This window comes from Carassius carassius, chromosome 14 (assembly GCF_963082965.1).
Source record: "Carassius carassius chromosome 14, fCarCar2.1, whole genome shotgun sequence".
In the NCBI taxonomy this organism is placed as follows: Eukaryota; Metazoa; Chordata; class Actinopteri; order Cypriniformes; family Cyprinidae; genus Carassius; species Carassius carassius.
The window spans coordinates 15,098,316-15,122,782 of record NC_081768.1 but is presented as its reverse complement, the minus strand read 5'-3'; the positions used below and the strand labels follow the sequence as shown (position 1 = coordinate 15,122,782).

General features: G+C 35.7%; 3 protein-coding genes and 1 long non-coding RNA gene across 6 annotated transcripts; 3 read left to right on the top strand and 1 right to left on the bottom strand.

Annotated features, from left to right (window-relative positions):
• The first annotated feature begins 6,160 nt into the window (after positions 1-6,160).
• On the top strand, positions 6,161-12,476 carry lgalslb (lectin, galactoside-binding-like b). Of its 2 annotated transcripts, XM_059566294.1 has the most exons (6): positions 6,161-6,432; positions 6,840-6,926; positions 7,015-7,103; positions 8,861-9,053; positions 9,669-9,853; positions 11,749-12,476. In XM_059566294.1, the coding sequence occupies exons 1-5, from the start codon at positions 6,400-6,402 to the stop codon at positions 9,810-9,812; spliced, it is 546 nt and encodes a 181-aa protein (XP_059422277.1). In that variant the 5' UTR covers positions 6,161-6,399; the 3' UTR covers positions 9,813-9,853; positions 11,749-12,476. The 2 variants fall into 2 exon arrangements, with proteins under 2 accessions (XP_059422277.1, XP_059422276.1); XM_059566293.1 differs by lacking the exon at positions 11,749-12,476 and having other exon boundaries at positions 9,669-10,755.
• A 1,655-nt stretch (positions 12,477-14,131) lies between these two features.
• On the top strand, positions 14,132-16,677 carry echs1 (enoyl CoA hydratase, short chain, 1, mitochondrial). The gene is made up of 8 exons (XM_059566292.1): positions 14,132-14,278; positions 14,686-14,883; positions 14,970-15,097; positions 15,180-15,279; positions 15,399-15,503; positions 15,586-15,705; positions 15,869-15,936; positions 16,022-16,677. The coding sequence occupies exons 1-8, from the start codon at positions 14,188-14,190 to the stop codon at positions 16,085-16,087; spliced, it is 876 nt and encodes a 291-aa protein (XP_059422275.1). The 5' UTR covers positions 14,132-14,187; the 3' UTR covers positions 16,088-16,677.
• A 1,839-nt stretch (positions 16,678-18,516) lies between these two features.
• On the top strand, positions 18,517-20,279 carry LOC132156570 (uncharacterized). Of its 2 annotated transcripts, none has more exons than XR_009437467.1 (4): positions 18,517-19,039; positions 19,548-19,659; positions 19,944-20,011; positions 20,161-20,279. It is a non-coding gene; the product is annotated as an uncharacterized LOC132156570 (long non-coding RNA). The 2 variants fall into 2 exon arrangements; XR_009437466.1 differs by having other exon boundaries at positions 18,560-19,039; positions 19,548-19,616.
• Positions 20,280-21,366: 1,087 nt separating this feature from the next.
• On the bottom strand, positions 21,367-23,059 carry si:ch211-217g15.3 (uncharacterized protein LOC368914 homolog). Its single transcript, XM_059565526.1, has 4 exons — positions 22,976-23,059; positions 22,554-22,620; positions 22,149-22,186; positions 21,367-22,043 (listed from the first exon to the last, which is right to left on the bottom strand). The coding sequence occupies exons 1-4, from the start codon at positions 22,981-22,983 to the stop codon at positions 21,515-21,517; spliced, it is 642 nt and encodes a 213-aa protein (XP_059421509.1). The 5' UTR covers positions 22,984-23,059; the 3' UTR covers positions 21,367-21,514.
• Between the last annotated feature and the right edge of the window lie 1,408 nt (positions 23,060-24,467).

Genomic DNA, 24,467 nt, shown 5'->3' with positions numbered 1-24,467 from the left:
TGGGGTGGTGTTTGTGCTAGTTGTCTAGGTCAACACTTCCTGCCCCTATTTAATTATAAGTATTTAATATTTTATATATTTCAGATTGTGTGCAAGGGAAAGGTTTGTGAAGCAATACTTTATCCTCTACAAACTTCAGAATTTCAATCTTCCAAAGCCTATTTCTGGGAAAATCTTTTTGATAACCCTCAATGCCAAATGTAAAAAAAAGAAAGGCAGCATGATTTCTGATGACATTGGTTGTTGTTTCTCACTGTCCCATGGTTCAGACCACACATTCGGGGCAGTTTAATGTGGTTTCAGGATAGTGACCGCTGGGATTATATGTGTGTTTGAGTGCGTGTGTGTGTGTGTGTGAGAGAAAGAGAGACAACATGTGGTGAAGGGTCTAAACCCGTTTTCTGCTCATTAAGAAAGGCTGTATCTTCAGGGCTTGGAGCTGTGCCTTTTTCTATGCAATCCTACAAACATATTCATTTTGAGAAAAAGAAACCATCAACTGATGATCACTGTATTTGCATCAAGGTGTGGACTGTAGAATATATATATATATATATATATATATATATATATATATATATAGATATGGACGTGTGTCTATGAATTTGAAAACAGTCTTACTTTTCTAGTTTTATATTATACAATAAATGTATAAAAATTACATTGTGTTTGTTTTTCTTCATCACACTAAAGCATGCCACTGTTAAAGATTATTTAGTGAATGCATACACTCTTAATAATTATGGTTCTTTAAAGGATCTGTGGTTCCACGAAAGAACCTTTAACATCCATGAAACCTTTCCAGTGCACAAAACTAATTATTTATAGTGGAAACCGGTTCATTGGACTATTAAAATTTCTGCAAAATAGTTCTTTTAATTACTGTTCCATAAAGGCCATTTTCCATGAACAAACAGGTAAACGTGTGTAATTTCTGAGTCACCCAGCTGCCCTGCATGAAACCGAGGACATTTCTCCGCATCAACAGTTGCCTCCATTTTGCACCTATGACTCCAAGCTGGTAGCAGGAGTCTATTTCCAGTATTGGGGCCGCACAGCTGTGTTGCATGGCCAATTTTAGCACGTGGCAGTGTCTGTGTAAAGTGTAGGGGGATGGCCGGCACGAAATATGGCCAAACTGATCTCAGGTCAGTGAGAACGTGTGGTCAGCAGTGGATCATGTTGCTTTTTATGAGAGTGGTGAGTCAGTGTATGAGCTGTACGTTCACTCACGCTGACCATCTCACTTTTACTATGTTTTTCTTTCCTTTATCTATAACAACTCTAGTTGTTTTTCTCTAACCTTTCAGTTCATCTCTTTAATCCTGCGCTGTCATAAAAGGCTTGTTTTCTTTTTCCGGCCCTTTATAGTCAAGCTTCTTAACAAGTTTCATGTTTCATGTGCAGATAGCGGGTAAAATATATGCCTTCTCATACAGTATTGTTTCCAGTAAGCGTTATTGGGCCTGTGTCATAAAGCTGACTAATTTGCTGTGGTTAGTATCCGTCCTTTCCCTTCAACGTTCTTTGTTGGCCTTTTATCCACATGAAGAAATGGGTCAAACGAAGAAAAAAAAGAATGTGTTTCTTTACTACCGCTCACTGTAATGCATGACTGGAAGGTGCTGCTATGTTTGCAGTTTTATTAACTTCAGTCACTTTTCTCATCAAGTCTTTTTTATTCATTTTTTAATATAATATTTTTTTTACATATTTGATTTTTCAGCAGTAAGATTGTATCAATTCATTAGTGTTTACATAGACAGGTATATTCCTCTAACTTTTTAACCTCTTGACCTCTGACTTGACTCAATTCCAGTAACACTCACTTCAGCATCCAGTCATTGATTAATAAAAATTACATTCAACATTTTCCACTTGAATATCCGGTTTTATTCACAAATATGTCCGATTTAAAAAGTCATTGTGAAGTTTTACATTAACATTAATGATTATAATTTCATTTTATATTTAATTTTGAGAAGGTGGGGGGTCTTCAAGCCTCTTCTTTTGCTTCGATAGTCCCAGGCCAAGAAAAGTCAATGGACAAAATGACACCAGAGTGATTTTTTGTTCTTTTTCGTTGGAAACCTCTCCAATGTCAGCATGACAAACCTGGGTCTCCATCAACTATCCGTTATACCAAGTACACACAAACAGCATTAATATATTTAATTGCTTAATAAGAACGAGTTCCTGTGGCTCAGTGGAAGAGCATCGTGTTCCATTCCCAGCGAACACGTTAGGTAAAAAAATGTTAATCTGAATGCTCAAGTTGCTTTGGATAAAAGCGTCTGCTAAATGTATAAAATAAATTTTTTATTTTAATATACACTTTCAAAAAAAGAACAATGCTATCACTGGGATGGACTCTGAAGTACAAAAGTTATTATTTGTATCTTATTTATCCCTAAATAGTACATAATAGTGCTTTAAAATGACATCTTAGTACCTCTTGAAAAGGTACTGCCCCAATGACACTTTTGACATTCCCCTAAATTCATCTGTAACAACATGCGGTTGAGTTAATGATGACAGAATATTTATTTTGAGTGGACTATCCCTTTAAATTGAATGAGAGGGAGAAAGTAAACTGCCCATGCAGCTGCATTTCTAATTTGATTCTGCTCAGTTCACAGGCCATGAAGTAGACAGTCTTCCTTGTTTCCGTGGAGGCAGAGAGAGAAAGAGAGAGAAGAAAGAAGAATAATGAGAGAGATTGCAAAAGCCTTGCTCTCCCCTCCCTCCCCTCCCCTTCTCCCTGTCAGGTTGGCTTTGTGCAAATATCTGAATGATCTTGTTCTGCTGTGACCATGGAGGAAAGAAGCCACACCTACTCTCCGCCAGCCACAAGCCCAGCTCAGCAGGCACACAAGCAGTTGCACGTTTATGTAACACACACACACACGCACGCACACACACCAGCCCATAGCTGCCCCCTCTGGCTGGAATTTGAATTGTGCACGACAGCGGCATCTTCACCCACTCCTCTGAAGAATACATGGTAATGCATATTTACTGTAACCCTGTTACAGATATTACGTGTTACTGTACTTGATTACTATTCATCATTATTATTACTCTATAAATGCACATACACTCATCTATCTGCGGAAACTGTCTGGTATAGATCATAAATCATAGGAAGCATTTAAACACGGATAGATATACATTGACTTAATATCTGACTTTTTCAGTTTTCATATTAAACAGGAGAGCAAATGTTTGACCAATTTACACTAAATAATACACTATAAAACTATTGTGAGGACTGAAGGTAAGGCTGAAAGTAATATTTAACAATATAATGCTAGCAAACCTTTGAAACACATAAAGGATAAATGTTTTACATTTCTAAATACTGTTGCATTAAGTGTAGACTGAGTTAGCCAGTAAACTTTTCCAATTTGCTATAATTTAAAATGCATTAGCTGGAAACATCTACCTACTGTACCAAAAGCAACAGTAATTACCATAATGGTTACTGCAGGATATTAATGCCAATAAAAGAGCTAAACTTAATAAAGTCTATCGTCCCTTGTTGTATATGCATTTTGTAGCACAAATCAATACATTACGTTTTATCAGTATGTATGCTGGTCTAAAAACACTATAGCACTGGCATTGTTATTACTATGCTGTAGCGACTGAGCGGTGGGAGAACTGTAAACTATCTCCTGTAAGTCCCCATGCTTGCTCAAGCATACCAAATATATTTTTTGAAATGTAAAGTCTTATGGGTATTCACCCATTGTGGTATCCTTCAAAGCAAAGACCATCCAATCATGCAATAACCAGGCTATTAATTTACTTTGCTTTATTTAGTTATAAAGTAATATATAGTTATGACATGCATTGATTTCCATCTAAAATTCTGAATTAGTATTTAAATTGTTATTGTCAGAATACAATCAATTATTGATTGAATAATGTAAAAAAGAAGCAATGTAGAATAAAAATAAAATAAATTACATTTTATGAGAAATATTTTTAAAGTTAGGCTACCTGAAACACAAACAAGTACTTTGAATTAAAAAACAACAGTGGATAATGTAAGATTTAAAGGGAGCAGACATATAGACACATATAGACTACAGGATCTTAGAAGTTTCATATAACAGTGAGCTTATGCCAGGTTACATTTGTATCAAAGGTCACTGAGAGTTAATTATTATGAAGGACGCTGAGCCCTAAAGGATGGAGCCAAGACTGTCAAACTTGCTTTTCTTTTTTAAACCTATTGCATAACACGGGGGATTCGCTATCAGGCACTTCATTCAGATCAATGCTTTTTATACAGTTTTATATGGTGTGCTCCTGTGAATGTGTTCCCAGTGTTTTGGCAGACATGTGATTGTACATAAGTTCATGTGATCTTGTATTTGTGTCCGTTTGTGTGCGTGTGTTGAGGGGAAAGGCCCAGAGTGAGGAGCCAGAACAGGAAGTAAGAAACAGACCACACACAGCTGCTATGGAGAGAGTGGGTGTGAGGAAGTGTGTGGGAGCTTGACATTCACAAAAACACACAATAAGCCATATTCAGTGAGGGAGTGAGACAGAGAAAAAGAAACAGATTGCAATATATTGATATGGGGGAAGCAGACTGAAAGAAAGATCTTGAATATTACATGCTAAATTCTAAGTTTATCGCAGCTGTTCACTGGATGTTTAGTTCTTTAATTCCCTGGAAGGCTTTTACAGCATTTTCTACGGTTAGTCATATTAGCAGGTGACGGTTAATGTCAGTTAGAGGGAACATTGGCATCATGTGTGGCAGGTGGGTGAGGTGTCCAGCAGGCCCAAGCGGGCATGAACAGAGCATGGCGGGCAGTGCCAGGTCCGTCTGTGGTGCTTTCCGCCTGAGCAGGTGAGGAGAATGGAGCTGTGGGAGAGCAGTGCAGAGCGGCTGCAGCATTAACCTAATTACAGGCTGGCCCTGCTAAATAAACACTTATTAAATTTGCATGCTCAAATACACTTCTGGACAGAGCAGGTCACAGTGCATGCAGCCCTTCGATGTCACCCAAAAGTCCACACTCTGTCAAAGAAATATTCATTAGCTCTAAAAGCACATGATGTAATGACCCTGCTCAAATAAAATAACTAAAAATATGTATGAAATTAAATTGTATTAATGAAATAAATATAATTTTGTTTTACCACATATAAAATGACATGCATCCAAGGTCTTTGCGTCTACAGCCTGAAATGCTTGGATAGAATCCAGCACCCTGTGACCCTGAATATAGGAAAAGTGGTTTGAAAATAAAATAAAATTGTTATTATTATTATTATTATTAATGAATGTGGGGAAGTGGAATCCTCATAAATGTTATTTAACTGAACACCAACTTATTTTATGTTAGGTTCAGTCACCACAAACCACTCTTTGACCAAAACCTGAGCTCTCATTTGACTGGTTAACTGCACAGTTACCAAGGGTCAGGGTTTGTCTGCTTTAGTTGGACGTTGATAGCCTCTGCTGGTAGATTCTGTAACTACACCACCTGCCTCTGAAAAACACGTTTCTCCATTGACGGACATTCAAAATGAACCATGTTCTGACTTTAGGCACTAACCACTTCGCAAGACATTAACTGAAGTACTAGAGTTGTGTATTCCTTGTGGATTATTGTGATTCTGACGGCACCCATGTACTGCAGAGTAGCCAATATTGTTGGTGAGCAAGTTATGGAATGCTAAGTTTCTCCAAGAATTCATCTACATCTTGGATGGACCAATGGTAAATGGTATCTTCCAAGAAATGTTCACTTTTTTACTTTTCACTATAATCACTTCTGCCAATAGGTGCTATTCGCGTCAGCCGCCACCAGGGGTCTCCCTCTCGCCGCTCACTCAGGGCGCACATCTTAAAGATCAGAAGCATACTGAAACAATGTCAATTCTTTCTCTCAGAATTTAACAACGAAATCCAACACAACAAACAAAAAATGCAAAGAAATGAATATATTTACCTAACAATAAATATTCAAGCAATATTAACAAAATATGAGTCATTACAAAGAACACAAAAAAATAAATATTCATAGATCGTTCAAGAAAGAAAACCCCCATGTTTTAAAACTAAAAAGTGTTTAACTGTAGCCACGTATTATTCTGTTGGTAATTATGTTCCGATCCAATGAGATTTGAGCAGATTAGGTTCATATAGAGGCTGGGATTAACCTCCACCCGTACGATAATCCGCGTCAGCATATTTCTTTCACGCGTAGCAACACAATAGAGTTATTTCTTAATTCGTTTCGAGGATTTCTGTTTGTTTTACCGCGTTCTTCTTGAACTTAGGCACCTTGCAGCTCCCTGTCCGGTCTGCCACGACACTGACAGATTCCTGGGCTGGACCGCCTTTGATAAGCATCCTATGGTATTTTGTTCAAGATGGCGGTGGCGAGCATGGAAAAGGACGCGATAGTAAGTCACAAATAACGTTTGAAATCTTAAATGCTTCAGATTTTCATCAGTCAGCCATTATTGTTAATAAAATAGATTTATTTAGTAAGAAGCACAGTGGAAATCAGTATGCATCACATGCAAAGAAATGACTCGTTCATCTCACAGATTTGAAAAAAAAAAATCATAATGATTTTGTTGAAATGCAGACTTGGAAGACCGTAATAGACAAATAATACTTAAAACCTTCTGTTCTCTCTTATGTTTTTAGTGCACATTCTGTTTTTTATTTTGTCGAAGTGCAGATGTAGAAGCCGTTTTATTGTTAATATTTGCATGTGCATCTGCATACAGCGCTCGTGCTTTATTCCATTTCTCACATTTAAGGGCTTTCTTAAACTTGTAAATCTCCTCTTTCTCATCTGAAGAATACCGAAGATGATCTTCACCTTAATAACTCGTTCGTAGATGCTGGGCTTATCTCTCCTGATAAAGAAGACATCTCTCGTATTCTGGTAGAGTATGTTTAAAAGTATCGTTGTTTTCTCTTATGATATAGTCTCTGATACATTGATGCTTTTTGTTCCCCCTCTGATATACTAGACAGTTCCTTTTAGTGGACGGATCAGAGGTGGGATGAGGCCTGGGAAGAAAATTATTATAATGGGCATCATTGATCCAGAGCCAGACAGGTATGTTTTCATATCAAAATTGCATACATTTAAGAATGTACACATTCTAGCGGTTTAACAATCACCTTATATGTTGTCTAGATAGGCAGCACTAAGTTTTGAGAAACCGAGCCTCTTGTTTCAGATTGCACTGGGGTGTTGATCTGCTTGAGACACACTGCATGGGTGTGCACTGCTTAGTGATGATGGGTGTTCGCATTAGCTGTTAAGGAAACAAATATAAAAACTGTGAGCATTGGGTGTGTCTTGGAAACGTAACATTTTAGTATGTTGATCCAAATAATCAGTGGTAAATCTTTTGATTCACTGCTAGTTCACAATTACCGTATGTTGTTCCAGCCAGTATGAGTTTCTCCTCTGATAGGCAGGGTATACTGTATATATACATATTATAAATATATGTGTATAGATACATACACCTGGGAACACTTTAGGGGTATTTTTACTATAATTCTCAGTCACCATTCACGTTGTTGCAGTTCTGTCACTGCTTTCCTTATATTATAAATATAGATTAGTAGAAGGGATCTCTCCACAGAGCTGGAGTAGGGTGAAATATTTATTTATTATTAAAAAAGTATTTGGTTATTGTAAGGAAGTGAAGCACCAGCAGGCATGTTACATATGAGAGTCTAAGAATGGGCAAGGCTGAAAAGACTTAACACTAATTTGTGATATTACACTATGGTTAAAAAAATGTGGGTTAAGTAAGGTCTTTCATGCTCACCAATTCTGAATATGTTTGAGCTAAATACACTAAAATGTTGTAGAAAATCTTCAATTTAAAATAACTTCTTTTTATTATTATTTGAATTTATTTTAAAGTGCAATTTATTTGTGTGTTGGAAAAGCTGAATTTCGAAAGCCATTACTCCAGTCTTCAGTGTCACGTGATACTTCAGAAATAACTTCTTTTGAAAGCAGTTGTGCTGCTTAATTTATTTGCTTTCATAATTTTTTTGAATGGAAAGTTCAAAACAGCTGCTTTACTATCACTTGATTAATGTAATTAATCTTGGCTGAATAATAATTTAATTTATTTAAATATTTTTTCTAACCTCAGACTTTTAAATAGTAGTGTAGTTGCTTAATGTTTCTTTAAATCTAGTTCCAAAGGCTTTTTGTCGCCATTAATATTTATGCATTTAGGAGACATTCTTATCCAAAGTGACTTGCATTGTGTTAAGGATATGAGTTTTGCCAGTATTGTTCTCTGAGAATAATTAATTAATGTGCTGGTCATTTGTATTTTTTTTTTTTTTGAGTATAGTACTGGTTCCTGGCCTAAGGGGATGGAGCAGTTTGTTAAATTGTTGGCTTGGTCTTTAAATTGTGATTATGCAGCATTTGAATTAAGCATGCACATTACAGTCCTGATATGTCAATGGTTAAGTGGTACTAATGTGTCATTTCAGCTCAGGAATTCAGCCTTTCTAAACAGACTGCTGATCCATTAGGAATGCACTGTGATGCTCACTCAGTGTGAGAATGGATTTCAATGCAGGCCTAAATTACTATATAAAGTAGATGCATGCTATTGCTCTGTAATGTTTGGTATATTGGCACACAGTTTGTAATGCTTCATGCAACACTTGTCATATTTTTATGTTTAGTAATATGGTTATGATGACATAACATACGAAACCTATTAGTAGAAATGAATAAATCTTGAAAAAAAAAAGAAGACCAAGAACTTTAGGCAGTGCACTGCACCAGAAATTGGCTGTTTACATGCTTAAAGTTTGTTTTCTGCACAGCTTTGACATCAGTTTGACCTGTGGCCACAGTGAGGAGAAGAACGATGATGAAGAGCTCACTGATGTGGCCCTTAAACTCAGCGCAAGATTCACTGAAAGGCAGTTTCTGAGGAATGCACGGGTTTCTGGGAAATGGAGTGAGGAAGAGGCACCCATATCTTACTTCCCCTTCATCCCGGACCAGCCTTTTAGGGTAATGAGCTGAAACGCTGACATCTACATGCTCTCTAATCTGCATGAAGCATGAGTCCAAAGTAGTGTGCAAAACTAATGGTAGTTGCTTCATTACCGCTGTTGTGTATGCAGGTATCTTTTCAGACAGAAGGAAATATCCACATAAGGTGATAGATATATATACAGTAGTCAGAATTTGAAGTGGATCAAAAAAGTTCATCAAAGTTGTCCTAGGACAACAATGCATTTTAGTTTTAGGACAAATTTGATGAATGGTTTTGATCCACTTCAAATGTTGACTGCTGTACATAAATCCAGAAATGATGACTGCTTTTGCATGACTGTTTATTCCTTTATAACAGCCAGTTACTAAATTATTCCACATGGCGGAGAGTTGTACGACCAAAGTGGTTAGAGATGCTTGAAGATAATGAGTGCTTATTGTTTGTAATCTGGGCTGAAGGTGAGAACCAAAAAATGGGTCACTGTTGAGCTGAGATAAGCAGCCATGCAGAGTAAGACAAGTGCTTCCTTTCAGCACACTGTCCACAATGTGTCTCAATGACTGACAAAGGATTCTTTTGATTTGATCTGATTTCGCTCTTTCTCTCCTGTCCTTTCCCCATTTATACAGATTGAGATCCATTGTGAGCACCAGCGTTTTAGGATCTTTGTGGATGGACACCAGCTGTTTGACTTTTATCACAAAGTAAAGTCTTTGCCAGCCATTAATATGATCCGGATAGTTGGGAGTCTTCAGATCACCAAGCTGGGCTAACCAAGCACACCTGAGCACGCGCCAGAAAGGACTTCTCACAGGTGACCATCTGCACCTGTGCGTTTGCCGCAGCTCACACAAAGACATCAACAACATCTGCATTTATACTTCTCTTTTGCCCTCTATCCTCACATTGTAATGATTTCTGAGTATTGTATCATAACAGGTTTGATGAATGGTTGCAATATCAGATGTGTGTTTTCCAGTATCTTTGTTTCACATTGTAGCTTAGCCTATTTGTTTAGTTTCAATACTTTTTCAGGGATCGCACACATTGATATGCACTCTGTGGCAGTAACATACAATATGCCACTGGGATTTAGCTGCTCTTCATAGACACTGCCAGTGTGCTTGTGCTTGCACTCAAGCAGGGTAGGTTCAAAATGATCCAAAACTCAGGAAATCAGATAAAGTTGATTTTACTTCTTCACTCTGATGAGAAATTTGCTTTAAATTATGAGTTACTCTGAAATGCTTTGGCTGCTAGAATATAGGAGCTCAGATTCCACATTTTGCTGTTCCACCTGGGTTTGATTTGTGTTATTTAATCTGAATAATTAAAATATTTTGGAAGGAAGATGTTATTTTATCGTGTAGCGGAGTTGTATGGTAGACGTTTAAATAGAATACCTTTCCTGTCTCTGTTCTTTGCAACTACACATTTTGGGAAATAAAAAATGTGTTGATTTAGAATGTAACCATAAGGGTTATTTAATTTTGAGGTAGCGGAAGTTTTTAATTTTTGGAAATTTGATCATCCAGTAATTTTCTTCCAAGCCAGCACAGTATTTAATTACAACAGTGTAATGTTAAATCCGGAATGACTTCAGTGCAGTAATTTTGCAAAATAGAACTCCGCTTATATCTGTTTACGCTTTATTATTAGCACCTCGTAAAAGGAGCAGGTATAACAGGGCTGAATTGTTTCTTGAATGTACTGTCATCCACTGATAGGCTTCGTAATAGCTTCGCTGTGGGTGTAAAGTGAGCATCTTTAAAAAAAAAAAATCTATTAATCTCTCCTCCTCCTTCATACTCCTTATGTCACTCCTCTTAATATATAAACACATAGTCAGTGGTCAACATGTTTCTGTATTCAGCAGTGATTTTGCTCTGATCCTCTGCCCCCTACTCCCACAATGCTGTCCACTCTTCTGCTCTTGTAGGATTGGATATCCTATCCAAAAAATACTTCTTGATTTGCATTAATCATACACATGTTCACTACCATTCAAAAGTTTAGGGTCGGTTAGAATTTTTGAAAGGAATGTTTTCGAAAGGCATCTCTCATCAAGACTGCATTTAGTTGATGGTAACTGCAGTAAAAACTTTTTTATTTTTTTAAAAAATTTTTTAATTTGAAATAACCATTTTATTTTAAAATGTAGTTTATTCCTATGATGTTTTCACTCCAGTCTTCAGTGTCATGATCCTTCAGAAATAATTCTAATATGCTAATTTGATGCTCAAGATTTGATGCTTAATTTTATTAAAAACTAACTAACTTTATTGTGAAAACTAAGTGGTATTAATTATAGAGTCAGCAATGCTCCTTATCAGTATTATGGTTACTATTGTAATATTTTCTAAAACTATACTTCTAGTCAGTCTGTGTCCTGGAACACATGGAAACGGAGGCAGTGACGGATGAAGTTGAAGGACTAATGTTTTGTCTTCTTTACTGATCCATCTATGTGACTAAATTTCATGTGATGAAATAATTCTATTATATGCCAGAGAGTACTTAACACCAGCCAAAGACATTTGCCCACATCAGCGTCTGGTCAACATTGAAATCAGAATATTTATTGAGTGCAATATTAAAGATCCTTAATCTGTTGAGAAGGTACTCCTGACCGAAAGCTACAGCTAAATGAAGTATTGTACATTTAATGTGAAGTAGGTCATTTTTGCACTTGTCTGATTTTCTCTGCAGTTGTTTGTGCCTCAAAACTCGTGCAGAGATGGTTTAAGCGAGACTGAGAATCGGTACGGCAGCACAAGCAAAATGGTCCTCGACCACACACCCATCTGACATGTTGTGGCAAACACACTTTGATATGACATGCTTAGCAAATGAAACCTGGTCATCTAGACCAATATGATCCACTGAACAGTATTGCTATTTAACTGCTAAATCTGTTGTGAGTTGTGAGCTTCCTTCTGTGTGGTGATGTTTTAACATTTAAACGGTGACTATTCTTTATTTTGTCTCTGAACAATGAGTGTCTGTGAAAATACACCTGGATAACTGAAACAAGGGGAGGGAGAATATGTATTTACAAAAATTACCGGTGAGAATGAACACACAAGGAGTGAATGCCAATAGTGTTGACTGTGCTTTAAGAAACCTTAGTATGCTAATAGATTTTGTGAATGTATTTGGCAGACGCTGTTATCCAAAGTGACTTACATTTCATTGAAGTTTTAACAAATATGCATTTCTCCCTATGATCCTGCTAATATTCTCAATTACTGATACCAGTTCTAATGCTTCCATCTTTATTGCTCTTTCTTGTCTTGTATCTCAGAAGTTACAATCTTTCAAACTGGTTCACATATATGAGGGTAGAAAATGAATGTCCTAGTTGTAAACCATTGTTCTGAAGCCTTCGAACTTTGGATGTAGATAAACTAAACAGGGCCTCTGTATGCTTCATTTATATATATTATATATATATATATATATATATATATATATATATATATATATATATATATATTATTATTTTTTTTTTTTTTGCTACTGCAATAATGTCTTGACATTAAAGAGAGTGTTTGTATGGTGGTGTATGTGATATTTAGTCCGAGTTTCCACTGTTTTCCAGTTCGTCAACATTTTAGTTGATTTTTCCTCTTTTGGATTTTCAGAGCTTTGCTTTTAGAGCTTAATATGTCAGTTATTTTATTTAAAGATAATATTTCAGATGTGTTTATGCATTACTAAAGTGGCCCATTGCTTAGAGTTAGTTTGTGATGTTGGATGTAGTTGCACAATCATTTTCATGAATTAAAACCTGCTTTGGTTCTGTGTGCTTTTTTTGAAACTTGGTATTCATCTGAAATGTGCCAGAAATATGGCATTGTTGTCTGGGATCTAAAATGATATTCTTACTAATGATTTACACTAACAGATTTCATTTTGAGTTGCACTTTTCAAAGTTATCTTTTTTTTTAAATTTTATTTGGTAATGCACTTAATGTGCGATTGAAGCAGGTGCTGCTATATAAACTAATAAAAAACAAGCAGTTAATTCATTATTTGCCAAGGTATGAAATGTTGTCATACAGAATCCCCTGTAAAATACTTCAATATGTATGGTACAACTAAAGAGTAGCATTTGGGTGAAAAAAAGTATGAGAATAAAATTGTGCATTACAAATACCTAAAAGTACACCTGTGGTGATCAATTCTGATTGGACATCTGGATAAACATAAACAAGCTAATATGTGAATGCAGTGTGTTTTGATATTAAAGGCAAGATTTTGTGAATTTTGTAACTTCCATGAATTTCGGTGCTTTCTAATGGGTTTTCAGACCAATAAATCAGTCCTTACAGTCTTTGAAGTCATTTAATGTGTCCTGTGTATGTTTAGCATAAGCTTCACCTGATTTTTTAAACCGCTTGGCGGTTTACCAGTTCAAACAAAACGCAATACCGCAAACAGTATCAAATTCTGCAAATACTGTACATTGCAAGAATAAAGTGCCCTCTGCTGGTTGGTTTCTTTCATTGGAGAAACAAATTATTTTATTTAATTGACTGTAATATGTATAACATGTTTTGAAGCCATAATTAACATTCCCCTTAGGTCAGCCCTTTTGTATGTTATACGTTTTCTACGGGCAATACAAAAACAGAAAAGGCAGTGCATTCGTTACAATGAGAAGTTCATTCACGAAAGTGACCAATAGAGGGAGCTAAACGCGCAAAACATTCCGTTGCCATCTGTCTTTTCTAAATAATTCTAGTGTTAAAACAAGCCCTGCGTCCCAGTGTGCATACTGTCCACCCTATCTGCCCTAAATAGTATTGGAAATTATTAATATCACATACAATTTAGGATGAATAGTGTGCACACATGTCTAAGGCTATGTCTAATAAAAGTATTTAAAAGGAAATATAAAATCATTAACTCTTTAAACATCTCTGAAAGACGTGTAACGTGTGTGTTTGGTTCAAAGCTAATTAATAATAATAATAAAAACACATGCCTTTTCATTATTGGTACTGAAAGCAGTGGTCAAACAATAAAGGAAGGGGAGTTTTTAATACAGTATCTGGCATCCCGACTACGCAGTGACGTAACCATTGACGGCCAACCAGCGCGACCCTACTCTAGCGTCGCAGTGTTACCGTTGACCCCACAGCCATGTCGTTGCTCTGCAGATCCACAGGGTTACTTCTCAAACACAGTAAACTGCTGCCGTCTGCATTAGCTGCAACAAGGCAATGCAGTTCAGGTAACAGAAATCATGTCTCCGTGAGATGAATGGCTTCTTTTTCAGTGTCGCTCTCGAGTTTTGCGTTGGTTGGAAACTTGCGTCATTTGCCTGCGCTAGTTCTGTGACTCCTGAATGTGTTATACTAGTATCTGCAACTTAATAATGGAAAAATTGAGCATTATAGTAGCCGCAGTTACATGTGTGTGCGATTGTTTACAGTTGAAACATATTTAAGAATAAAATAATAATGTACATACAACAATAGTGCGCATGCTAGAGATATTTCCACAGTTAAAAGCAATGACAACTTGTGAAATCTTATGAGGTGATATATATATATGCTAAATCAATACTGTTTTAAGTTATTTAAAATTGCATGGATCCATTGTGAGTTAGTTTGACCCCCGCCTTCATCTCTATTGCAGGTGGCCAGTATCAGTACATACTAGTTGACAAAAAGGGTGAAAAGAACAATGTTGGTTTCATCCAGCTGAACAGACCCAAGGCTCTGAATGCTCTCTGCGATGGGCTTATGGTGGAGGTGGGCAAAGCCCTTGATGCATTCGAGGCTGACAGTGATGTGGGGGCAATTATCATCACAGGAAGTGAAAAAGCCTTCGCAGGTGTGAAACCATTTGCCAAATTAGTTGTGTGTTATGTAGAACTGTTTTGGATTGATTGTGTTTTATTGACACTTTTGCTTTCATAGCTGGAGCTGATATTAAGGAGATGCAGAATCGAACTTTTCAAGAATGCTATGGTGGAAACTTCTTGGCACATTGGAACAGGGTATCAACAGTTAAAAAGCCTGTTATTGCAGCTGTCAATGGGTTTGCGGTAGGTGAAATATTTAAATTCATTCAGAAAGATTCCCCCTTGAGTGATTCAAGCATAAACATAAATATATTTTTCTGTCCAGCTTGGTGGAGGATGTGAGTTTGCCATGATGTGTGACATAATCTACGCTGGGGAGAAAGCACAGTTTGGACAGCCAGAAATCCTGCTCGGGACCATTCCTGGTACAATAATGCATCAGTTTTTTATGTTATGTTGAATAATTGGTGAAGAATAATTATGAATGGGAATACTTACATAAAAAAAAAAGGCAGCTGAAATGACATGACTTATTTGGCTTCAGGTGCTGGTGGCACTCAGAGGCTTACAAGAGCAGTGGGGAAATCCCTTGCAATGGAGTTGGTTCTCACAGGAGACCGAATCTCAGCTCAGGAGGCAAAACAGTCTGGTTCGTCTTTCAAACTTTCTTTTGCACTATAGCTTCTTTCTTCTCTCAGTTTAAGAAGTGGACTAATGTATTATTTCCCCAGGTCTGGTAAGTAAAGTGTTTCCTGTGGATCAGCTGGTTTCAGAAGCGATCAAATGTGGAGAGAAAATAGCTGGCAATTCCAAACTTGTCTCAGCCATGGCAAAGGAAGCTGTTAATGCAGGTAAGAGTTTCATTAAAGAGATAGTTGATACTTTTATTGTTGTTGTTTGCTCATATTTCATGAATGACTTGCAATAGGTTCATGCATCCAAATCAGATTTAAAAATACATATAGTCCTGTGCAGTCATTTAGAAACTGAGTTTTATTTCATCTTTAATTACAGCATTTGAACTGACTTTAGCTGAGGGCAATCGACTTGAGAAAAGATTGTTCCATGCAACCTTTGCGACGGTGCGTCACTGTTTTCCCACTTATTCATTTCCTTTTTTTTTTGAAGAAAAAGATGACTTCATTCTTGCTGTGATCTAATTTTCAGGAGGACAGAAAGGAAGGAATGACTGCTTTTGTTGAGAAGCGAAAGGCTGCATTCCAGGACAACTAAAAATCCAGTGGAAAATATGGTGATTTTTAAACCCTGGTGTTTAGTTTGTGATCAGATGTGGTTATTAAAATACTTTGCCTTAATTTTCTTATCAATTGTTCAGGAAAAAAACACTGGGATCTGTACTTTTGGGTTGACAGACCTACATGTAGTTCAATGAGCTCATATTTAACTTGGTTTCTACATTACCAATTTTTAATTAATGCCTGGGTATTGTTGATTGTCTGGTATTATTACCTTAAAACCTTCTTTGCTGATACACCATAAATAGAGGCACCCAGTATAGTAACTGTGTATAATTTAAACACTTGGTCATGCTTTGTACTAGCATACACTTCAGCAGTTAAGAGAGAGAAAATGGCTTTGCCATAACCTTTCTAAATCGTTTGCAATTACTGTACAACACTGTTGAAGGTTTTGCAAAATCCCTCTGATTTGAATTTGTATGTTGATATGGCGAATATGTGACTAAAATGTATTGGGAAAAGACGTCGCAATTCCATAACCTCTAGGTGGAGCTGTGGATGTATTTTCAGTCACTCTTGCGACTTTTTCATTGAGGTAGCCTCCTAATAAAGTAACTGTAGTAGTATTTTTTTTTAATGATATATCTCCTGTTTGACAATTTATGTAAATGTAATGTAATATTATTAAGTGTTTTCATTTGATATAGTGCATAATAGGCACAATAGACACTGCGAACTATAGTGTTTATAAATACAGCGCAATGCAGGTTTCGTGCGGCTTTGTGAAGTTTGCTTATAACCCACGACAAGATCAACATATTCATAGGAAAAAAATATTTAAAATAACCTAGCCTTGTTCTTAGAAACGAGGTCATTTTTTTTAAATAGGCCTACATATCACTGTATATTGAAACGATGGTTTATAAATAACTAGCATTTTCAGATTATAGATATGCTCTTTTTAATTTATTTTTTAAATTCTACTTTAATAACTTGCTATTTGTATCCGTTTTTCAATAACTTAAATGCAAGTTATGAAATCTATCGCAGCTTTTTTAACTAAACCGCTCAAACTTTCTAGCTATTGATGAATAACTGCAATGTCGTTTAGTCATAACTTTGATCAGGTTAAAGATCACCAGATAACTTACAACCCACCTTTACTCATTAAACACTGACTATTTCATGTACAGCGTCCAGAAGGACCACAGAAAATGTAATTAAAAGAAGAGGCTATTCATCTCAATTGCACATCAACTCAGCATTTTCTCACTTGAAAATCTCGGCTTTTTTTCGCACGGCGTCTTTCCAAGCCCTCAAAAGTCCATAGCCTAATTGATTTTAATTTTCATTCAATATTCCCTCAGACTCCAGCTTTCTTCTCAGCCCCTGGAACAAAACTTTTAAAGAGGAGGAAAAAAAACGTTCTCTCACACACCGCAGCAGCACAAAGGTCTCCTTAAAGACAGCAAAAGAGAGGGTCCACTTTGAAGTCTATCCCCTGCTAACGAAAGGTCAAAATAATAAATGTAGACCGAATTGAGGCGCTCAGCGCAGACAAAAGGGGCAAAACGTTACATTTTGGCAGAGGCAGCTCCTCATAGCGTGATAAACTCATTTAAAAAAAGCAGAACCAAAGCGGGAGCAGCATGGTTCCTCGGTAAAAGAAAAGCGCTTTGAACTGATCAGACAGTCTTGGCTCCTCCGAATGTCTTTTCTTCCATCAGTCTTCCATCTTTCCACTTTCACTCTACATTTCGCAGCTGCAAAGCCTCCACACACCTCTTTTGGAGCAAATTTCCCTGAATTACAACCACATCACCAGCAGTTCCTCTTCATCAGTAGCAGCTGCACGTCTAAGTGTCGTTCTTCATTTAGACGCGAGTTTAACTTCAATTAGCTTTCTAATTTCTTTTTTTCCCAAATAAATGTCCAACTAGATAAGGGGGAATTTCTCACATTTTTCTTAATGACGTAACAGTTTGTTTAGACATAGAACATTATATTTATTAGCATTGGATCTTGTAGGAATTTAACACCATTGTTGAACGTGTAGTCAGGAGCAATAATGTACAATTTCACGCGCGCGGATCTTTGAAAATCAGTTTAAAGTGTTTCAGTCACTCCGCAAATGATGGACTTGAATACAAGGATTTTTCCTCAACACTTCAGACTACCTTTAGTTTTATATCAAGTTAGCCTAATGGTTCACACTGTGCACAAAATTAAAATGCAGTGCTTTGTCGTCAGACGAGTCACAAGCTGTGATATAATGATTTTGTAAACACCTGTTGATATAAGCTATCTGCTCTGCATTATTTTAAGATCTATACGCATATTACAATTATGCTCTAGCACTGCCACTGATGTTATTTGGTATTTGTTTTAAATGGGTAGTAGTTTGCTAATTAATCATTTATTTAGCCTAGGCCTATGTTTTAAATGTAAATGTAAAAATAACTATAAAGAAAAATATCGAGTGGATGTCATTAACCTCTCACGCAAAAGCTATTTCTGTTTGCTTTCTGATAACTTGACTTTTAGGAAATACATTTGCATTCTGGGTTTCTGAAAATGTAAGAGGTTATGACTCAAAATTAAAAATTAAATTAAACTCAAATAACACTAAGTAAATTTATGTAAAGACAATGCTGAACATAAATATGCCTTCTCATTCTGAAACGGAAAGTAACATTAGACATATGCATACCCAGTCGTGCTTAAATATGAAATAAATAGTTAAAACTAGGCTGCTGTCATGTGTACCCAGAGGTACGCAAATTACGTAAGCTATTCGAAACGCAGGTTGCGTTAGAGACGTACTGTAGCTCTACCAATTGAAATACATTAAAAGGTCACATGATTCTCCACAAACTCTCGTGTTCTGTCACTTGTTTCGAACTGGTTATACTAAAAGGAATCCCGTCCATAATTACGCCTGAATTATTGTATGCTTTGGCGCAAATGGGTCATGGAGATGAACTAGGTAAGTCATTAATGAGATCAGACCACAGTGTTTCTTTTTACGAACGTCACGCCAGCCTTCTGAAGCCTGGCGTTCATGTGTCGCGCATCTGATATCTGGATGAATATAAGACGATATACCTGTTAGGATAAATATATCCTGTCATTGGTTTATACAAGGTTATATACGATGTAAAAACGCCACGGATAAATCCTAGTTCGTGCAGTAAAGCGGGAAGTCCGAGGGCTACTCAGAACCCCGCAACTTGCGCTTTCATTTCGATCATCAAAATGTCACTTAAAAAATTTGTTGGCTGTCTCTCATAAAAATGTCACATTTTTATTATGTCTAAGCCAAAGCACATATCCGCAAATTCGATTCCCGCGGATGTTGTAAAGCGTTGATTTTCTGTCCGTCTGTAGCTTTGAGTGGATCTGGTTTGTCTCGTGAGCACAGACGAGACATCAGTGAAATACAGTAATAAGAAATCTTATGTATGGATTGTCATGTGTCAATGTTTTTTTTCTAGTTCTTGCAGACGCAAATTTTCCAACATCATCTATTTGTAAATGTGGTCCAGTGGAGATAAGAGCGGACGGTATGTGTCCTACAAGCGTCTAGACTATTACTAAATAAAGCAGGTATTGTTTCTAAAATAAAACTGTTAAAATAATTGCATGCATGTTCGTAATTAAAAGAAAAAAATAAAATAAATATGTTGTACATTTCTTACACTGTTTAAAATAAATCTCATGTTGATTTTTATCGTTCTACAGAAGAAATGATAACTGATCATTTGTAGCCTAAGTTATTGTAGTTCCAGATCTACTTGGCCCAAAATAATTCTCAATATGCAACTGACATTTTTGTCACTGATTGCTGTGCATTTAGTTGTTTAATCAAGTATATGGTTTTACTTTTTAAGGTGTAGGTATACCAGAACTTCTGAAGGCAATTCTAAAGCTTTTTCCTCTTGATACCTATGATGATTCGGTGGGTAGGCTATAATAATATTTATACCATTATCTGGCATCTTTTATTTTTTAATGGCTAAACCTGAAATTTCACCTCCATTTCTTAATGTATGTAACTTATCATAATTGTAGATTGTGTCTGACACTAAATAAGGTCTGATTTGTTAGGCAGCTGTCATGGACCTTGTGCACAGTGACAAATTTAAGGGTCTGAAAGTGCCGGTATGGGACCAGTACTCTGACCTCCTGAAACAAGCAGAATCAGATGTAAGCTATTATATACATAAAGGTTTATAACTCATATGATGAGGTCTATTCATTACTGCTTAAATTATATTTGACTAGGTTTTCAAAGGGAATAGAAATCATTTGTACAGCACATAAAATAATATCTCAATGATATAATATTTTACTTCAAATTTCATAGCTATATATATATATATATGTATTATACATTAGCAAACAGTCTTAAAATTTAGTATGCTGTTTTTCTTTTAGGGTGACTATGATTTGTTGAACGGTCTGCATTTTATGAGCGTGCCAAGAAGTCATTTGCTGTAGTGGCAACTGGGTGAGCATTTCTATTTATGATCTATGATGGGTCTGTTTAACTATTAAATGATTGTATATTTATATTTAAGAACAATAATAATTATGGATGATTTGTATCTGTCTGACAGGGAGACTGCACTGTATGGAAATATCACAATCAAGAAAGGTGTCATTCCGCCTGGTGAACAGTGCTGAATATATATATATATATATATATATATATATATATATATATATAAGTATGTTATTAATTTAATGCCATCATTTTAGATTTTGTTTTTGTTCAAAAAGTTCAAATAATTTTCTCTTCATGTTTTCTGTAATGTGATGTTGTAAAATAAGCAGTAAGGCAATTTCTTTAATAAATAGATTAGAGAAAATCATAAAAATAAAATACAATTTGAAAAATAAATTTTTCTTTTCTTCTTTTCACTGAAAGTTTTGTGAAATGAAAGTCAGCTCTGTTTAACCTTTATAGATTTAATCTTAAACTTTAAATATTACTGGTCAAATTGAGCTTTTCATGTCCAGCATATGAAGCTCAGCCCACACCTGCACTTTTCATTTTGTTGCGCATTGTTCTGTGAATAAACAGCTGCTTAATTGAGCTCTGTTAATGATCTCTTGTTAGGACTGTGGAAATGTGAAATGTTCATTTTTCTTATACCTTGCCTTATTAAATACTTTTTCTACTTTTAAATAATTTTATTAAAATGTATTTCATTTACTCAGTTATTTCAAACCACTTCATTGAAAAAAGTGATCAATACGTCTTATTAATTATGGTCACAGTCTTCTCAGTATTGATGAGTTTGAGACATGTTAAACAGTCAAACTGTTTTATTCTTATGTTCAATATTAGCTATATTAAAAATAATCATGTTAAAACATTTAATTTAAGAGAGCATTTAAGTAAAACTATAATGAATAAACATTCAGTATTACAATCCTTTAGACATGACATGACTTATCATTGCTTATGATAAAGGGCATCTAGGTCTACCTCTGGCTCTGTGTGCACCCTTTTTGGGCGAATGGGGAATATGTTCATAGGCAGAGCCTGCTGGTCAGACTGATGTCCTTTAACATCTGCGTGGTACAGGTCATCTTTGTCCTCTTCTGGGCTTGAGTAGATTGGCCTGACATCACCTCCAATTACATCCTTCTCTTTTCTCATTGGCTCTTCAGCTACATCAAACATGCCATGGTATAGATCATCCCTATCTTCTTCTGGTTTGTTATGCATCCGTACCTGATTGTGTCCCAGTGGCTGGAAATAGTTTTCAGGCTGTTTTCCATCAGCTGGATGTTTTATGTCAAAGGAGTGGTAGAGAGCATCTTTATCCTCTTCAGGTCTGTCATATTTCTGCTGTATTTCTTCTTTTACGGCTTTCCAGATCAACATGTTGGGATCGATGTCAGAATCTGTAATGTCCATGTCCTGTGGTGGCTCCACCTCCTTCATTCCCAGGATCATCTTCCCACTGGGGTGATCAAAACTACAATGGATAATATCTCATTTCAATGATTTGTAAATATTCTTACAGATTTATTATATACAGACCTATTTAGATCCTTCAAAGTGTGCAGAAGGCAAGACTTACTCTATAGTGTCCTGAACTGCTTTGCCCAACACTTTTTCCTGCAGGACAAATGTAATAGTAACATTTTAAATGTATAATATTTTTATATGTAAAAGTAACAAGTCAAACATTAGCATATAGATTATTAAAAAAAATGTTTTTTAATAATTTAATTAAAAGATGAAGGGGTACAGCCTACTCAGAAATCATAGATTTATATATTAGAAAGTTAATTAAAATTAATGTTAAATTCTTTACATCCTTTTCATCGTGTTCAAAATGGCAAGAAGGGTCTGGGCAACCCTTGTAAAAACAGTTGTAATTAAAAGCGATTATAGCCATTGTTTATTTTTTTCTTTTGTAACTTAAGACAGTCAAAATATTTAGCTGTAAATGAAGAGTGTCCATATTAAAAGTAAAACATACCCTGGGCCTGTATGGCTTGGCTGAAGTGCTGAACAGCAGCACTGATAGGCAGACTACAACAGAAAACCTTTAATGTGGGAAACAAAACATTGGGTGTTGAAGCTCGTGCTTTTAGCTTAGAGGGAAAAAAAAATATATATATATAATATATATATATATACATATATATATATATATATACACATATATATATATATATATATATATATATATATATATATATATATATATATATATATATATATATATATATATATATCTCCATATATATATATATATATCTCCATATATATATATATATATATCCATATATATATATATATATATATATCCATATATATATATATATATATATCCATATATATATATATATATATATATATATATATCCATATGTAACAGTGAAGCTCATCAAAACTCACCTGATCATTGTGGTTCCTCATACAGTGACAATCACGACGAAATATGAATGGTGTTTTACATGGAGCTGATGATAACTGTCTTACCTGTAAAGATCAAAGTTCAGCAATAAACTGACTTTAGGGCTGAACTTTGTGCAAGGAATTCTGATGTATTGTTTTTTTAGTGTGCATATATATATATATATATATATATATATATATATATATATATATATATGTGTGTGTGTGTGTGTGTGTGTGTGTGTGTGTGTGTGTGTGTGTGTGTGTTATTATACGTGCATGTTATTAATTATTTTTGCTTTGCTTATGCTTAGGCAGTTAATCCTTCATTAAAATAAACGCTATGCAACGCTGCGTTCATAGATCACCCGATTAAGATGATTTGGTAGGCTATTATCAGCAATTCATGCCGAACACTGATATTATGTAATCTCTGTCGTGATAAAGACACTCCTTACCTGTCAACATAAAGTCGAAAGTACAGACCAATTGAAAACAGATAATCATTCGCAGTTATCTGACCTACAGTATATTGTCAAAGATTAATAAAGGATGCGCGTGTAGATGACTGAATCGGCATTTGGTCTCAGTTCGAGAGTTAGACTATTGCAGACTATCCCTGTTTCGTATTTAAAGTTTATGGAAACACATTAAGATCAGTATCGAATATTTAATAAAGTAACAATGATTTAGTAGTGACATGATAAAAAAATAAGATTAACGTAAAGCCTTTAGCATTTTTATTCAACACGAAAATCATGACGTTTTGGATTTAATGATGTTTGAGACAGACATCCGACAACTAGACGCGAATAAATGCAGTAGGGTCAGGTTTGGGTTGAGGATTAAGGATTAAAGGTTAGTTAGACTTCAGGATTCTGCCAGGGCTCCAGCCACCCAAGTGGTGCTCTTTTCCCAAGCATCAAATAAAAACACAACCCTGAGTCACGGGGTTACACGGCGCTCCGCCACAAGATGCACAAGAGCTCTTGAAGTCATTTCCATCGTATCTGTGTAGCCTATAATGTGTATGAAAACAATAAACTAATGTTAGAGGTGACTAAAAGTGACTATTTTTAAAGCACATGCTGTTGAAGATGGACTTCTGTTTTTGAAGTAAACTTGGATGTAAAATTTGCTAATTAGTCTAAACAATAACAAAACAGGAACAAAACCTGAGGCTTAGTGTGATGAACCGCAAACTAGTTCATGATCAGGTTAAACATTTTAAAAGTGGAAATTATATATTTTGTGATGCATTTACTGTACAGATTTATTGATTATTTTTTGCATATAACTAAAAATTGTTAATGCTTCGGTGGCAGGGCAAACAACTGCAGCCAATAAATCACACTAAAAAGCCTCTGAGACCCAGAATTGGAGTTTATTCACATTCCAAAAATTGCTGCGTGATAGGCCGCACAGCATCATGTTTGTTCAGAAAGCCCCTTTGTAAAGCGATTGCTGTCCCACGGTGACTAACAGCACCCGT